General features: G+C 36.7%; 1 protein-coding gene across 13 annotated transcripts in view; it reads left to right on the top strand.

The window, feature by feature from the left end:
- The window catches only part of LOC127509449 (uncharacterized), a 103,855-nt gene extending 86,740 nt beyond the window's left edge, over positions 1-17,115 (top strand). For all 13 annotated transcript variants that reach the window (XM_051888181.1, XM_051888176.1, XM_051888169.1 and 10 more), the window contains 14 exons: positions 40-189; positions 366-419; positions 550-627; positions 840-1,070; positions 2,034-2,111; positions 2,464-2,544; positions 3,559-3,663; positions 3,882-3,959; positions 11,268-11,336; positions 13,150-13,245; positions 13,428-13,526; positions 14,782-14,800; positions 14,894-14,945; positions 15,058-17,115. In XM_051888181.1, coding sequence (XP_051744141.1) covers positions 40-189; positions 366-419; positions 550-627; positions 840-1,070; positions 2,034-2,111; positions 2,464-2,544; positions 3,559-3,663; positions 3,882-3,959; positions 11,268-11,336; positions 13,150-13,245; positions 13,428-13,526; positions 14,782-14,800; positions 14,894-14,945; positions 15,058-15,318 — 1,451 coding nt within the window. In that variant the 3' untranslated portion in view covers positions 15,319-17,115. The remainder of the gene's footprint in view (positions 1-39; positions 190-365; positions 420-549; positions 628-839; positions 1,071-2,033; positions 2,112-2,463; positions 2,545-3,558; positions 3,664-3,881; positions 3,960-11,267; positions 11,337-13,149; positions 13,246-13,427; positions 13,527-14,781; positions 14,801-14,893; positions 14,946-15,057) is intronic.
- The last annotated feature ends 1,252 nt before the right edge of the window (positions 17,116-18,367 follow it).

The raw sequence follows: 18,367 nt of genomic DNA, 5'->3' as shown, positions 1-18,367 counted from the left end.
TTATCTTGTGTGACATTTATTTTTTATCTATTCCTCCAGTTCTTTTTGCATATGGCTGGAGAAAGAGTGCACATGATACATTCATCGAACCTGGTTCTGGACTATACTTTGTAATTGTTGTGCTGAACCGCATGGCTTTTGGACTGTCCTTTGTAAATATTGTGCAGTCGTGTCTCCTCCTGAGTGCAAGTAAGAGTTTCTGTGTGATTTGACTCCTTACATTGTTAAAGCTGAGTGTATAAGCAGAGATGTATTAGGTTAGGATAAGTTTTGTTCATTTACATTTATTTTTTATTTAATAATCAAATACATAAGAGCCAAGATTCCATTTAAGGCCTAACTGAGTGTTAATGTTTGATTTTTAGTTGACTTCGAAAAGTGGATAAGCTGGGTTTTTTTCAACACATGCATGTTTCCAGGTGAACAAACTCATTTCAGTGATTTTAACATTCATGTTTAAGATCTTCTGAGCAATCATATGTATTTTAGTGACATATTGTTGACTATTGTTTTTTATGATAAAATAATAGACTTGTTCTCTTATTTTAGAATTTTTTAATGTGATCATTATTCTTCTACGGCTTCTCAACAAGCTTAATTCATCTTGTCAGCTATCAAAATTCAAATGTAAGTACATGCTGAAATACATTCTTATCATTATTGTATTTGTGCATTTGTGAAAAGAGCAGATCCCATAATAATACTCCTGTATGTGTGAATTTGTGATTTTGAATACTGTAAGAATAGAAATACAATGCTTATATAAAAATATATGCTTAATTCATAGTATTTGCTAAACCATGATTTCCTTTTTATTCCAAACTGTGTTTGATTTATAGTTGAATTTAAGCTACTCTGTCAAGAATGGATAAGAAGGGCTTTCTCATGCTGCAAAACATGGATAAGAGCGGCTTTCTCATGCTGCAAAACATGGATAAGAGCGGCTTTCTCATGCTGCAAAACATGGATAAGAGGGGCTTGTTTCTCATGCTGCAACCCATGGATAAGAGCGGCTTTCTCATGCTGCAAAACATGGATAAGAGCGGCTTTCTCATGCTTCAAAACTAATGGTGAAGAAACTCTGATCATGCACTCCCAATACAACATTTTACATAGTCACAAATATGGTTTAATATAACCTGTGTTACTGAGTGTTGATAAAGAACGAAAACATAACAGAAGAAAAAAATTAATCCAGAATTTCCAGAATCTACTACTTTTACCAACAACATAAATGAGCACAGTTGCAAATTATTAACATAAATGTGGGCGAGCATTACTATTGTGGTCTTTCCAAGCAGTAACATTTAACTGTGTAACATTAAATTAATGTAATTTATCTCCACATTGTTTTAATCAAGAAGGTGTTTGACCATTATACTGCATTAAAAGCCTGGAGGTCTTTCTGTGTTGAGTTTGCCTGTTTTCTCCATTTTGGTGTGGGTTTCCACTGCGTCCTTTGGTTTCACAAACTATCCAAAGACATAGAAAGACATAGGTGACGTAGGTGATTTAGAGACTAATTTGTCTGTAGGTGTGTGTTAGCTCTTTGATGGACTGGCCATCAATCCATCCTCCCTATGGTACATGTTTTTTGATTCAATCTGTTTTCCACTGACCTGCTCCTGTCAGTTTTATGGTCTGTGTGTGACTAAACAGTCAAAGCTGCTGTAGTTAAATTAAGATGTGACAGATGAACTTCAGCCTTGACTGGACATGTGTTGTGTCTACTGTAATGACTTTCCAGTGTCTTGAGAATAGAAAAAAATACTTATCATGTGACTATAGCCAAAACATTTAGCCTTACAGATATTTAGCTTGACCAGTCAGCAGACCTCAGATTTCACCCACTCCCTATCACTCAGTGGATGGGAGAGCTTTCACAAAAAAAATAGTGTTTAAACATTTCAAAATGAACAACTAAGGAGAGAGAGAGAGAGAGAAAGAGAGAGAGTGTAGGAATCCTGTAATTCATTCTTCAGTTTGAAGAATGAATTACATTCTTCATGTTTACTTTTCTTTCTCTTTTTTAGTTTTTTTCATGGAGATTTTTCTCTTGTCTTTGAGTCAATTGTCCCAGTTGATCTTCTCATTTGGACTTCCCTCTCTAGGTAACACATGAATACTGATTCCTTCATAATTAATTACACTGATATGCAACAAGTAGTTTTAATTCCACCTGCTTACTCTGTTTTTCTGTGTAAAAATCCAGTTTATTATAATTCAGCCAATTTCAGCTCGATGTAGACCTGCTTGTATAATGACATGTTGACATGAATGTGAAAACTGAGTAAAGTCATTAAGAGCTCCTGAAAACCACTTCCACAATCTCATTTCTGTGATTTTAATATTCATGTTTAAGATTTTCTGAGCAACCATATGTATTTTAGTGACATACTATTGATTATTGTTTTTGTTTTGTTTTTGAATGGGAAAAATAATAGACCTTTTCTCTTATTTTAGCATTATTATTCATGCCATTTCTTCAAGCACTACTGTTGATCGGTTTACAAGTTGTACCTCTTCTTCAATCAAAATTCAAATGTAAGTACATGCTGAAATACATTATCTTATCATTATTATGTTTGTGTATTTGTGAAGAGTAAAATCCATAATAATACTCCTGTAAGTGTGAATTTGTGATTTTGAATACTGTATGAATAGAAATAAATGCTTATATAAAAATACATGCTTAATTCATAGTATTTGCTAAACCATGATTTAAAGTCATCATGAAACAGGAGTAAGACCTTCGTTCATCTTCGGAACACAAATTAAGATATTTTTCATAAAATCTGATGGCTCAGTGAGGCCTGCTTTGCCAGTTCATGTGAGTACAGTCGCCAATAAAACAAATATAGACTTTATCCAACAATATCTAGTGATGGGCGATTTCAAAACACTGCTTCATGAAGCTCTGAAGCTTAACAAATCATTTGTTTCGAATCAGTGGTTCGGAATGTGTGTCAAACTGCCAAAGTCACGACCCCCCATGGTGAATCATTGAAATTCCGAAACAATTATAATATAACGAAACCTCGTTTACTGAAATCACATGACTTTGGTGGTTTGATACACGCTCCGAACCACTGATTCAAAACAAATGATTTGTAAAACTTTGAAGCATCATGAAGCAGTGTTTTGAAATCGCCCATCACTAGATATTGTTGAATAAAGTCATTATTTGTTTTTTTGGTGCACAGAAAGTATTCTTGTCACTTCATAACATAAAGCTTGAACCACTGTAGTCACATGAACTGTTTTAAATATGTTTTTAGTAGCTTTCTGGGCCTCACTGAGTCATCAAATTTTATGAAAAATATCTTAATTTGTGCTCCAAAGAAGAACGAAGGTCTTACGGGTGTGGAACAAAATGAGGGTGAGTAATTAATGACATAATTTTCATTTTTGGGTGAACTAACCCTTTAAGAACATCAATTGTGTAAATTGTGATTTCATGTCTACTCTTCTCCACTGATCTGTATTAGATTAGAGATCAGTTCTAGTATGTAACCTCTGAAAGTTTTTGAATTCAGAAGGTGATCTCTTCATTCACAGTTCTCTGCCAAAGATGGATAACATTATTGTGGATGATAACAATAACACTCCTGGATATTGTCCTTGTGATTTATATTCATCTAACCATATTGGAAAGGGAGAAAGGTATGCTACTTTACTCCATTTTATTTTTAGTAATTTAAAAATAAATTCTAGAAAAAAAAAAATCACTTTCTTCAAGTAGATTTTTTAAAGTAGATTTGTTGTGGGAAATCACAAATTTGTCTGCTTTTATGCAATGACAAATATTTTTTGTAAGTTTTATATTTAGAATACACTAAAATTGTTTTGTGCTGATCAAAAGTGCTTGTTTTAATCAACAGAGTATGTGGGATGGACCTGCGTCATTGTATTTATTGAAGTTCTGAAGATGATAGTGTGCTTTGACAACCGTGTACCAGGTATTATCCATCACTGACTTACAATGCTCATAGTGTCCTTTACTATCCCAATCTGTAAATAAAAAATAGCATAAAAATATGATGATGAGAAGAAGAAATTAGATCACTGTGATGTCTTAAATATGCAAATTAACTAACTAAAGCTTTAAAACAATGCTGTTTATGTAAAACGTATAAATTATTATTTAAATTATTATAAGGAAAATTTATGTTATATAAAGCCGATATACCCTTTAGACTTTTTAATTTCTTAATGATCACTTCATTGGTGATGATGGGTGTTTTTATAATGAGACTGAACTGTGATGTCTGAAAGTATTCAGATTCCTACATTTTTTTTCCACATTTTATGTTGTAGCCTTATACTAAAATGATTTCATTTTTTCCACATCAATCTACACTCCATATACCATAATGAAAAAGAAAGAACCAGATTTGTGATTAATTTTGGAAATTTGTTGGGATCAGATTGAGCCAGCGCAAATCCTTTTGGGGTCATGGGGTCATGAACTGCGTTGTTTTATTGTTTTATAATGTTTCCTGGGGTACACTTATAATGTTAGTATGCTTTTTACATCAAAAATTGTCAATTTAGAAATAAAAGGCATTTTTGCTACACTGATTTTAGCCATCTGAAATGAATGCTCGGATTTAAGGGGCGTGTCTGCTGTGAGACTTCAGTGTAAACACCCACTGCTGTGATTGGCTGACATCTTTCCATTTGAAATATCCAAGTAGCCTATTACTCTCTCTTTTAGCACGTTTTTACTATTACACCTCTCAAGGTTAACTAATTGTGAAAAGTGCTACATTACATTTAGATCTATGCCACTACATTTAGATCGATGGCAATATATTTAGATCTATGGTATTATATTTAGATCGTGGCATGAAAGGTTGCAGAGATGAACATTGTAGCCGATCACAGACATGTTGTTGAGTGCATGAAAGCGATCTCGTCATTGCAACTCAATTTCTGTACACTGACAAATGCTTTCATCATCACTTACAGTGCAAACGCGATATAATTAAGAGATTCATTGAATAAAACGGGAGTTTTTGTCCATGTCCAGAATGTACGCAGTTACTAACGTAACCTCGGTTCCCTTAGATACGGAACGAGTACTGTGTCATTTGCTGTGCGAGCCAATGGTGAGAAAGCCCGCTCGAGCCCGCCAAAAGGGGCAGGGTATCGGGCTATATAAGCGGCCGTCTCACTTTGGCAGACTGATTTAATTCAATTGAAGTGACGACATGAGGCGTCCTGCGAGTAGCATGGCAAAGTACGCAGTACATGTTCTGTATCTAAGGAAACCGAGGTTACGTTAGTAACCGAATACATTCCCTTTCGATACTACACTTGTACTGCATTGTTTGCCTTATTATAAGGCAAGACACTATGGGGACAGTCCAATCACGCCGTGTTAAGAAGGGGGGGACGACAGAGCATCTGGGCAGAGCACTAAAAAAAGGGCTTGTGACGGATACCCATAGGACAGGATAGCCTGGACAAACGAGGACTGAAAGACACTGTAGTCATCCTCCGAATCCCATATAGCCTAGGCGCCAGTGGGGTCTAGGACGCATATAGGAGCACAAAATATAGTCATACCGGGACATGATCGGGGTCATAACGAAAATTCGTAAGCTGGTCACAACAGTGAGGCTTATGCAGAAAGGACCTGCGTCTGCAATGCAGAAACGTCCAGATTACAAAACCTGACAAATGTGGACAGCGAGGCTCAGCCGGCAGCCGCACAGATTTCGTCGATGGACACGCCACTGGACCATGCCAAAGAAGAGGCCATGCCTTTCATGGAATGCGCTCTAACACCTAAAGGGCATTGTAGGCCTAAAGAGGAGTAAGCAGGCACTATAGCATCGACTATCCACCTGGATAGTCTGGGCTTCGTGACCGGAAGACCTTTTTTGCTGCCATCGAAGCAGACGAAAAGCTGTTCCGCCTGACGAAAAGAGGCGGAACGGTCGATGCAGGTCCTCAGGGCCCTGACGGGACAGAGTAGGTTCAACTCCTGATCATCCTGAGAAGGAGGATGAGCAGACAGAATGACCATCTGCGTCCTAAAGGGGGGTGTATAGGACTTTCGGGACGTATCCATGTCTCGGTTTCAGGATGACTTTAGAGTCGTTAGGCCTGAACTCAAGTTGGGTCCACTCTAGAATGGTTTTCGCTAGAGTAAAGAGGGGTTTCGAAGAGAGCCTGCCCTGGTGATTTATGAAGGATACCACTGTCATACTGTCTGATCTGACTAAGACATGGTGTCCCACCAGGAGAGGATGGAAAGTTTGGAGAGCTTGATATACCACCATCATCTCCAGGCAGTTGATATGAAGCTCGCTCTTCGGACAGAGTCGCACAGAGCTCCCCAACCCATTTTGGAAGCATCTGTGAAGACGATTTCCTCTTGTCCATCGTCCCAATTGCCACGCCCTGCTGGAACCAGCAGGGGTTCACCCAAGGGGCCAGGGTTGTGACGCACACCTGGTTCCAAACTGAAGCTGATGTACGTCCCGAGGTGAAACAGAAAAGCAAATGGAGAATAATTAGGGTAGGTGCTGTTCATAACATTAAGCAAAGATAGTTATGTGCAATTGATCTGATATGAGATACATTATGTGAATGCTTGGCTAAAGAGATGCATCTTTAATCTAGATTTAAACTGGGTGAGCAAGTCTGGGCCCGAACATTATCAGGAAGGCTATTCCAGAGTTTAGGAGCCAAATGTGAAAACGCTTTCCCTCCTTTAGTGGACTTAGATATCCTAGGTACAACCAGAAGTCCAGAGTTTTGTGATCTTAAAGAGCGTGAAGGATTGTAGGGCGATAGAAGATCGGTTAAGTACACAGGAGCTAAACCATTTAGAGCCTTATAGGTCATTAGCAATACTTTATAATCGATACGGAACTTAATAGGTAACCAGTGTAGGGATGATAAAATTGGTGTTATATGATCATAATTTCTTGACCTGGTAAGAACTCTAGCAGCTGCATTTTGGACTAATTGTAGCTTGTTTATTGAGGATGCGGGACAACCACCTAGTAATGCATTACAGTAATCTAGTCTAGACGTCATGAAAGCATGAACTAACTTTTCTGCATCAGAAACAGATAACATACTCTGTAGCTTAGCAATGTTTCTGAGGTGGAAGAAGGCTGTTTTTGTAACATATGAAATATGATTTTCAAAGGACAAGTTGCTGTCTAATATAACACCCAGGTCTTTAACTGTCGAGGATGGAGTAACAGTACATCCTTCTAAATGCAAATTGTAGTCTGAGAGATTATGTGTGCAGGTTTTTGGTCCAATAAATAATACTTCAGTTTTATCTTATATTTATTTAATAGAAGAAAATTACTGGTCATCCAATGTTTTACTTCTTTAACACACTGACAGATTGGATAATTTAGAGATTTCATCTGGTTGTGATGAAATATATAACTGAGTATCATCGGCATAACAGTGGAAACTAATTCCATGTTTTCTTATAATATCAAGTGGCAGCATATATATTGAAAATAGCAGAGGGCCTAACACAGATCCTTGTGGCACTCCATAATTTACTATCGTTATCTTAGATTTTTCCCCATTTAAAAATTATGACGGTCTGATAGGTACGACCTAAACCACCATAATGCCTGGCCTTGTATACCAGTATAATTTTGTAGTCGATCTAGGAGTATTTTATGATCTATAGTGTCAAACGCAGCACTGAGATCATGTAACACTAGTATTGAGATACAGCCTTGGTCAAAAGCTAGAAGTAAGTCATTTGTAATTTTAACGAGCGCAGTTTCTGTGCTATGATGAGACCTGAATGCTGACGGAAATTTTTCATAGATAGCGTTTTTTTGCAAGAAGGAGCTCTTTGGTAGTCCATCATCGTCCGATGATGACTTCTCCTATAATTTGTGGGTTCTTTGATGACTGTATAATCCGATGCGGGAAGCACACCGTCTTTCACAGACAGGGCATATAAATGTCAGGGCATATAAATGTCTCTTGATTGTCTTGTTCAGATTGTGTGATGTTCAGTTCTCCTGTCTTCGTAGCTTCGTACTCCACTCTGACAAAGTTGCTGCCAGAGTGTGCGATTCATTGCACTAGTCTCCAGAGATGTGGGCTTTATCTCACTTTTCTTAAGAAAGCCTTTTAGTTGGTCTTTCAGCCTCTTTTTTTGGCCTCCTGCAGAACGGGAGGCAAGATGTAGTTGGCCGTACAGTATCTTACGTGGGAGACGACTTGTTGGCATTCTCACAACATGCCCGAGCCATCTAAGTTGGTGGAGCATTAAGGTTGCTTCTATACTCCAACAGTTAGTTTTTTGCAGGATTTCAATATGTGGCACTCGATCTTGCCATGTCACTTTGAAGATGCGCTGCAGGCATCTAATGTGAAAAGATTCTAACATTTTCAGATGTCGAGCATAGATAGTCCATGTTTCACAACCATACAGGAGGGTGGTGAGGCAGATTGCCCGATAAACAGCAATCTTTGTGTGTAATTGCAAATTAGTGTTGCTGAACACTCTTTTCCTTAGTCTCCCAAATGCTGATGCAGCCTGCTTGATCCTATATTGAATATCTTGATCCGTGCTACAGTCACTAGATAAATAACTGCCAAGATATTTGAAATGTGGCACTATGATAAGTGGGGAATCATGAATAGTGAATACTGGAGGTTTTTGTGGGAGATCCAATGACCATTGGCAAAGGACTTCTGTTTTCTTGATATTCACAGCTAAGTCCATCCTGCTGTATGCTCTAAGAGTGGACTGCAGCTCTTCTGGAGTATGTGATATTAGGGCACAATCATCCGCATACTGCAATTCCAGCACGTCCACCAACTGAAGCTTGGTGACTGCCTGAAACCTCCTGATGTTAAAGAGATTACCATCCAGTCTATAAGCCACTGTAACCCCACTTTCTTTTTCAATTTCTTTATATAGCAGCTTTGTAACACACAGTAAGAAGATGTTAAACAAGACGGGTGCAAGAACACAGCCCTGCCTTACTCCAGTGCCCACTGCAAAATGTGCAGATTCTAGTCCACCCAATGTCACTTTGGCAGTCATCCCATCATGAAACTGTCGTAAGATTGTGGTAAACTTTACAGAGCATCCAAAATGCAGAAGCACTTTCCATAAGAGGTCACGATGTACAGTATCAAAGGCCTTTGAAAGATCCACAGAAGCAATTAACAAGTTCTTGTGTTGTTCACGACATTTCTACTGCAACTGGCGTGTGGTAAATATCATGTTCACTGTGCTTCGACCTGCTCTAAATCCACTTTGGGATTCTGGGAGTAGATTTTCAGAAATAGTATTGACAAGTCGATGAAGCATGACCTTTGCCAGAACTTTGCCTGCAGTTGAAAGAAGTGAGATCCCCCTACTATTTTCACAGATGGACCTGTCACCCTTGTTTTTATATATTGTGAAAATGTTTGTGTCCTTCCATTGTTGGGGGATAGTTTCTTGCTGCCACACTAGGGTGATGAACTGATGAATTACTCTTGTGCAGAGGTACCCTCCTTCCTTCAAGAGCTCAGCAGGAATGTAATCAGGTCCTGGGGGCTTGCTGTTTTTTAGCAATTAAAAAAAAAAGAAGGAGCACAATTGGACAGACACCACTTTTTCTAGTATTTTAGACATAAATGGAAGATTTGAAATGGGTCTGTAATTTGCCAATACATTTGGATCTAATTGTGGTTTCTTAATGAGGGGCTTAATAACTGCCAGCTTGAACGGTCTTGGGACGTGATCTAGAAATAAAGACAAGTTGATAATATTGAGAAGAGGCTCTTCTGCTATAGGTAACAATTCTTTCAGTAGTTTAGTGGGTATTGGATCTAATAAACATGTTGTTGGTTTTAACGCAATGATAAGTTTATTTAGCTCTTCCTGTCCTATAGTTGTAAAGCACTGCAACTGTTCTTGAGGGGTGATAATTGAGGCTGAATCATAAAACTCTGTCAAAGGTTGTACATTTACAATTGTATTTCTGATGCTTTCGATTTTCTCAGTAAAGAAATTCATAAAGTCATCGCTACTAAACTGTAATGAAATGTTTTGTTCCGGTGATGTCTGTTTATTTGTTAATCTAGCCATTGTACTAAACAAGAACTGTGGATTATTTTGGTTATTTTCTATGAGTTTCCGGAGATGTTCAGCCCTGGCTGCTTTTAGTCTTTCTATAATGGGACGAGCTGTCTTTCCACGCGATTCTGAAGACCTCTAAATGAGTTTGTCTCCATTTAGATTATGAGTTTCTCTCTTGATAGCGTGAGTAATACTGTTGTACCATGGTGCAGTACTTTTCTCTCTAACCTTTTTTAATCTCATGTGTGCAACAGTATCTAATGTACTAGTGAAAATGGTGCCCATACTGCTAGTCATTTCCTCAAGTTCATTTGTGTGTTTAGGTACAATGAGCAGCTGATACAGATAAGACAGACTGTTTTAGAAAAAAGCAATTCAAAGGAGAAAAATAGAATAATTAGGGAGAATCAATCAATAATTAATAATAATTAATTAATTTACAGCCATTGTGTGAATATTATGTAATTTTGTTTATTTAAATTAAATTTTTGGAATCTGAATACATAATTCAGACTGCATAATCAGTTACTGCTCAGCACTGGGTAAAGGTCTCCCTTTACTAGGCCACCTTGATTTATTCTATAGTTCTGTCATGACAGCTCTCTGAGTGTTTGGCATGGTAATGAGTATGACAATGTTGATATGGTTGGTCTTGGCGGAATAGATCTGCTATGTTGCTGCTGCTGCTTTTATTGCTGCTGCTGCTGTTGATTATTGCTGCTGCAGAGCAAGTACAGGACTAGCTACTGCCAATACATACACGACACGCTGCTGTGAGCAAGTAAACCATGCTGCTGCTGTACAATAGCATACATGAATTACCTGTAGCAGATCTATACAGGTGGAGCTGGGGAAGGTGGATGCTACTCATGTATTTGAAGATTGAGCACGCAAGCTCATTGGCTACTCATACAGCAGGAACCAATCATCTGTGTCCTATAGAAAATGATGTGATTATGAGCAGGTTGAGTTAAAGGACCTATTAGCCTGCACAGTTTCATGCCAGAACTTTGTATTTTTTGTTGTTGTTTCTTGTTTTTCTTTTTTGAAGGTCATTCAGTAATTTAGTCAATAAAGAAATATGCTGTTGTCACTGCATTTTATTACTAGAATAAGTATGATCCCAGGATAAATCTATACATGCTCAACCATTAGACTTTTGAATCAGATTTCAGTTTTGTTTTAACAGAGGCAAAACGTTCAAAAGTCCAGAAACGACGACAACAGACTGAGACGAGCCAACAAGCATCAAATGCATGTAATTACTTACTTCTGAATCCTAATATGTGTCAATACCAAAATTTATTCAGACATCCTGAACATTTCATTCATTATTACAGTTTATTCGCTATAGTTAAAAAAAAAAAAAAAAGAAAGAAAAGGTAATAAAATATGACAAGATCTCAGAGTTATGGAGCCCCGCACATGACATGCAAGAAAAATTTTTTAATTGTGCGCATGATTTACTAATTTGTTCCCTTGATTCACTAATTTATGCGCACGATTTACTAATTTGTGTGATTTATAAATCGAGGGAATGAAATAGTAAATCGTGTGCACGTTTTAGTAAATCGAGGGAACAAAACAGTAAATTGTGCGCACAAATTAGTAAATCGAGGGAACGAATGAGTAAATCGTGTGCAAAAAACTATTTTTTTCCCTGCATGTCATGTCCGGGGCTCCGTACAGAGTTAAACTGTGTCAGAAAAAAATAATCTTAACTATGTCAAATAACACTTAAGCAAAACATGGTCTAAATATTTTTTGGTTCCAAATTTTTATAAAGTTTACTGGTACTCCACTGTATGATGAATTTTTTGGTTATAATATGACACAGTTTATTTTGCTATCATCACTTACATAAATTAACTATAGTGTCCTGCACCCTCTAGTAGAAATATATCAAAAATGTTTGAATATTTTTTGTACTATATACAGTATATACAGAGTATATATATATATATATATATATATATATATATATATATATATATATATATATATATATATATATATGTGTGTGTGTGTGTGTACTATATTGCCAAAAGTTTTGGGATGCCTGCCTTCACATGCACATGAACTTTAATGACACCCCATAATATGGAGTTGGCCCACCCTTTGCAGCTATAACAGCCTCAAGTCTTCTGGAAAGGCGTTCCACAAGGTTTAGGAGTGTGTTTATGGGAATTTTTGACCATTCTTCTAGAAGCACATTTGTGAGGTCAGACACTGATGTTGGACGAGAAGGCCTGGCTCACAGTCTCCGCTCTAATTCATCCCAAAGGTGTTCTATCGGGTTGAGGTAAGGAGTCTATGCAGGCCAGTCAAGTTCCTCCACACCAAACTCTCTCATCCATGTCTTTATGGACCTTGCTTTGTGCACTGGTGCACAGTCATGTTGGAACATCCACAAACTTTTCCCACAAAGTTGGGAACATGAAATTGTCCAAAATGTCTTGGTATGCTGAAGCATTAAGAGTTCCTTTCACTGGAACTAAGGGGCCAAGCCCAACCCCTGAAAAACAACCCCACACCATAATCCCCCCTCCACCAAACTTTACACTTGGCACAATGCAGTCAGGCAAGTACCGTTCTCCTGGCAACCGCCAAACCCAGACTCATCCATCCAGCGTCGGATGCAGTGGCGTAAAACACACCGCCACTGGACTCTAGAGCTGTGGAGACGTGTTCTCTGGAGTGATGAATCACGCTTCACTTTGTTATGATACCACTAACAGTTGACTGTGGAATATTTAGTAGTGAGGAAATTTCACAAATGGACTTATTGCACAGGTGGCAACCTATCACGGTACCACACTTGAATTCACTGAGCTCCTGAGAGCAACCCATTCTTTCCGAAATGTTTGTAGAAGCAGTCTGCATGCCTAGGTGCTTGATTTTATACACCTGTGGCCATAGAAGCAATTGGAACACCTGAATTCAATGATTTGGAGGGGTGTCCCAATACTTTTGGCAATATAGTGTATATATACACATATTTTATTGCATAGAAAAGAGATCTGCTTAATTAATGCAACTATTTGATTGTGTTTGTTGTGTGTGTGTTATAGTGCATCTCTGTCATGAAATCATGTACATGTTTGGAGCAGTTGGTCTTGTTTTGTTGAACTCTGTTACACTGACAGCAGAACTGATCCTGAAAGCACGTGAGTAAATATCTATAAGATTATCTTATACATTATAGAGATTTTTTTAACTAATTATGAATCATTTTTATATATTAAAAATGAACCAAACAATTATACAACTACTAAAAAATGCTTTGCCATTTTGCTTTCAAATGTCTGATGCATCTTCCTTTCTCTTCAATTTTAATCCTAATTTTTAGGAAACGGTGAGCGCATTTTGAAGGATTTGAGAGTCATTGTCTTCCCCTCCGAATGTGTTTTTGCCTTGTATTGGCTGGGTCTACAAATGCATGGTTTCTGTAAGTATCATTTATTTTTATTTTTTTCCTTTATTACAAAGTAAAGTACAGAAGCGACAGGATAGTGACAGGGAGAGGGAGATTAAAATCTTTGTTAAAGGAGACAGATTTGACTGACTATCAAAAGTCCCAGCAGTTCACATTATAAATAATGACTCAAACTCAAGAATGATAGTATGATCCATGTGTGTGAGGTTTTTATGAAAGTTTGGACAAAAAGTAGTCAAAATCTAGTGAATCTGTTCAAAATACATTATTGCAAAATGATTTGTTTGTGAAATTATATAAGATACCCTTGATGATCATATTCTCTTGGAAATAAAGAATCCAAAAGGTTTTTTTTTTTTTTGCAGTGATGCCATAGAAAAACCATTATTGGTTCACAAAGAACTGTTCAGTGAACAATTCTATCCGATAATGAAAATATCAGGTATGCTTTTGAGACAGATTTAAATCTGGTCACTCAAACCACTTTAGAAGGTTGTTTGAGACGCATTCCTGTCGAAACTGGAGAAGTGTAAATGCATCTGGTTGTTAAAGCCACATTTGTGTATTTTAATCCTCCCATAATGGTAAAAAACAAACAAAAACAAAACAAAAAAAAACACGTGAGAGTGTGTTATAACGGCTCAAGGTAGCCAGATATGACAGCACTACTGCAACACTCAACGTTGCAGATATGGAGTAAACTGCTGCAAATGAAACTGAAAGACTCCTGAAGCTCAACACACAATCATCTTCATTAAAAGTACTGAGACTAAATTATCTTACAGTGTATCTTTTTACAGTGTTGATGCCGCGCTCTCTTCTATTGTGGTATTTGATCTTGAAATTAGCTGATGATTAATAAAATGCAGTGCATTTCTGTTGCTTTGGTTGACTTGAACTCTGTTGAATTTCCATATAGTGCAGGAATTTAAGATTGATCCACTAATAAAGCATCTTTTGTGCCATGGAAAATTTTCATGGATTTTAAAGGTTCCTCACTGAACCATCAATACGAATTGAGAACTTTTATTTTTAAGAGTGTAGCCTAATTCGGCAGTGAAAGGGGCTGGTGGGTCACTGGTTTATTTGGCAATATCTATAATGCTGATCTGTAACAGATGAAACATTTATTGAAATGAAGGACGTTCAATGCTGGTAAAATGAGACCTACTCCTGACAGAGTGTGATTTACTTGCTGTGATTCTGATTTTGCTCAGTTATTAACATTTTAAACAACTTTCTCTCACTAATGTCTCCTGTCACACAGGGAAGATTGTTACAACTGAGTAAGTTCAGATTTAAATGCAGCCCTTATATATACAGTACATTCAACTGTGTATATATCAATGTTAAAACTGTAATTGTGTTTTCTAATGCAGATCTACACGCAATCAAAGGAACACACATCAAAGACACAGACGTCAGCTCAGGGTAACACAATAATTATGTGTGATATAAACTGATCTGCAGTCTAAGCTTTGACATCTTCATATAGAGTTCAGATGTGTAGTTGCCAAATAACAATGTCTTGTTTTAATCACAGAACACAGTATCAGAGATTTATAAAAGGAAGAATCGGTCTGCACCTTATTCTGCTGTTTCTCAGAACACAGTATCAGAGATTTATAAAAGGAAGAATCAGTCTGCACCTTATTTTGCTGTTTCTCAGAAGACAGTATCAGAGATTTATAAAAGGAAGAATCGGTCTGCACCTTATTCTGCTGTTTCTCAGAAGACAGTATCAGAGATTTATAAAAAGAAGAATCAGTCTGCACCTGAATCTGCTGTTTCACAGACACAGTAATGAGACAATGGGCCTCATTTATAAAGCGTGCATATAAATCACTCTCATGGACCTTCTCCGGGTCTGTTCCTGGTGGAATGACCTACCACGCTCTATCCGAGTTTTCAAAAAACTGCTAAAGACATATCTAGACATATATTTTTTTTTGTCAACACTTGACCCAGTAATATTAGCACTTACATTTTTATTTATATTTTACTTTTCTTTTTTCGATTTCTATTCTCTTTCTCTAGTAACTACTGAAGTCATTGTAAACTTTTGAGGTTTTTGTACAGTTTTGTACAGTAATTCCTTCTGAAGGATTTGGTAACACTTAATTACTAGTGGGTTCCCATGATCTTCACTTTGGAATATTGATCCAAATAAGTAGTAGTTACTTTAGAGTTATATAGTAACTCTTGAGTTATTACTATCCAATACTTTACAAAAACCTCAAAAGTTTACAATGACTTCAGTAGTTACTAGAGAGTTATCATGTTTTTCATTTTAGAATACTGATCCAAATAATTAGTAATTCCTTCTGAAGGATTTGGTAATACTTCAGTCATTACTAGTGGGTTACCATGATCTTCACTTTAGAATTAATTATACATTATGCATTATTCACATTAATTATGAACCTGTATATAGTAGTTCTTAGTAGTTCTCTGGCAGGTATGAAAAAATAGTAGTTACTGATTAGCTAATAGTAAACTACCACCTTCAACTGAGCACTATTACTTACTAATTCATTAATCAGAGTTTCTTGTTAGTTAATAGTAGTTACTAGAGTGTTAATAATGCATTAATCATTTGTTCATGTATAGTTATTCATTAATGAAGGATCGGTATTCTAAAGTGTTACCCAAGATTGCTTTCCCCAATAGATTTGCTTGCTTTAAGGAAAAACTCACTTAATTTTGAGAATTTTTAGACATTTGTACTGGAAACATTGCAAAAAATCTAAGTAAGAAAAGCATTTTTTTTTTTTTTCGTTTACAAGGCGGAGGTCTGAAAACATTCATCTGCACACAATTTCAAGATCATTTGTGATTTATAGATTTCACATGTGAAAGAGTTCATTTTTCGGAATCGCACATACAGACATTTGAGAAATGATCTAGATCAAACGTAGGACAGTTTCTATACAACATTTTATAAATGAGGCCCACAGACTCTTCCACATTTCTTCTGAAGTAAAAAGCAACAAATGAGACTGACTTCAAAATTTGTTACATTCTGTTGAAGATTACTTGGATATTTTTTTATATATTGGTTATTGTATAATTTCAAGAGTAGCCTAATTCAGGCTTTTTTGAGGCAGTATTAAGTTTCTTATCAAACTGTTTTTTTTTTTTTTCATAAACAGTCAGATTTAATTACAGCTCTTATGTAAATGTAATGTATTATAAAAAATGAGAATATTCATCTTGAGTTTTTAGTAGTTAAATATGAAGGAGTTGAACATGTTTTGCACATCATGTGGTTATTGCATTAGTGATCAGTTTTATGAACAGGCTGTTTTTACTTTTTACTTTTTACTTTTGATGACTCAGAGAGTCCTGTATCTGCTTATGTTTGTGTTGTGTCTTTTTTGATAATGTCTCAGGGTATGAAGTCAAAGTATTATTTTCTGTTTTTGCTAGTGGTGAAGTTGCAGAATTGGCTGTGCCAAATTTACGTCTATGCAAATATATTTATGTAATGTTTAAAACAAACCAGTTTGTTAAGTGTCTGAATTGTTAGTTCATGTGTTTGTGATTTGCTCATGTCTGCATTACAGTAATAATAAATATAGTGAGAAAGTCTTCAAGCTCATCAGATGAAAAACATAATTTTGCTTGATAAATGTTCAGTTCTCTATATTACTGGCTGATTTCATAAGAGACCACTACTTTCTAGACTTTTTCTGTTATTTTGATGGTTGTTGTTCATTTAGAAGATTGTATTTTAGTTTCATCACATTGATCTGTTATCTAACATATATTCATATTATGAACTCCAGTGCAAAAACACTTGATGGGTCTCTGTCACCCCTGCTCTCCATGGGGAAACTAGTTCAAATAAAAGTTGTTGGTAACTTTACCTAAAGACAGTACATCCACCTTCTTCACCCACGTATTTTCCCCTCTATATTATTTCCTCTCCTCTCAACGCTTCACACTCCAGTCCAGTGGGTGGTGGTAAGACACATACGTTTGTTTGCCAACCACGGTAGTTGAAAACTACTGTGGAAACTGAAAACTAATCTTCTTCCTCTGAGGTTTAATGGTGGTTACAAGAGGAAAGAGAAGATCTGAATGAATTGGAGGAGAAGCATCAGTGTTGGAAAGCTTGTGATGTCACCACTGGAGAAAAGCCTTTCAGCTGCTCTCAGTGTGGAAAAACATTCAAACATAAAAGAAGCCTTAAGAATCACATGTTAACTCATGCTGGAATAAAGCCTTTCACCTGCCCTCACTGTGGAAATAGTTTTACACAGAAAAGACCACTAATGATTGAACTAATTCACACTGCAGAAAAGCCTTTCATATGCTCTCAGTGTGGAAAGAGTTTCACATGTAAAGAAAGCCTTAAGAAACACATGTTGATTCATGCTGGAATAAAGCCTTTCATCTGCTCTCAGTGTGGAAAGAGTTTTACAGAGAAAGGACACGTTAAGGATATTTTGTTAATTCATACTTCAGAAAAGCCTTTTACCAGCTCAGTGTGGAAACTCTTTCACACACAAAGGATACCTTAAGGTTCACATGTTAATTCATGCTGGAATAAAGCCTTTCATTTGCTCTCAGTGTGGAAAGAGTTTTACACAGAAACCACACCTTAATGATCATTTGCTAACTCCCACTTCAGAAAAGCCTTTCACCTGCTCTCAGTGTGGAAAGTGTTTTACCCAGAGAAAACATTTTAATAAGCATGTGCTATTTCACAGTAAAACGCTTTGAAGTAAAATGTTTATTTTGCCATCATTACTGAAAAACCACCAGAAAGTTCATACAAATGAGAAGCCATACGCCTGCCTTATTTATGGAAGAAGGTGTCTAAGGGTTGACTCTTTAAAAAGACACCA

The sequence above is a fragment of the Ctenopharyngodon idella genome, chromosome 3, assembly GCF_019924925.1.
Source record: "Ctenopharyngodon idella isolate HZGC_01 chromosome 3, HZGC01, whole genome shotgun sequence".
NCBI lineage: Eukaryota > Metazoa > Chordata > Actinopteri > Cypriniformes > Xenocyprididae > Ctenopharyngodon > Ctenopharyngodon idella.
This window is presented reverse-complemented; position numbering and strand designations above follow the sequence as displayed.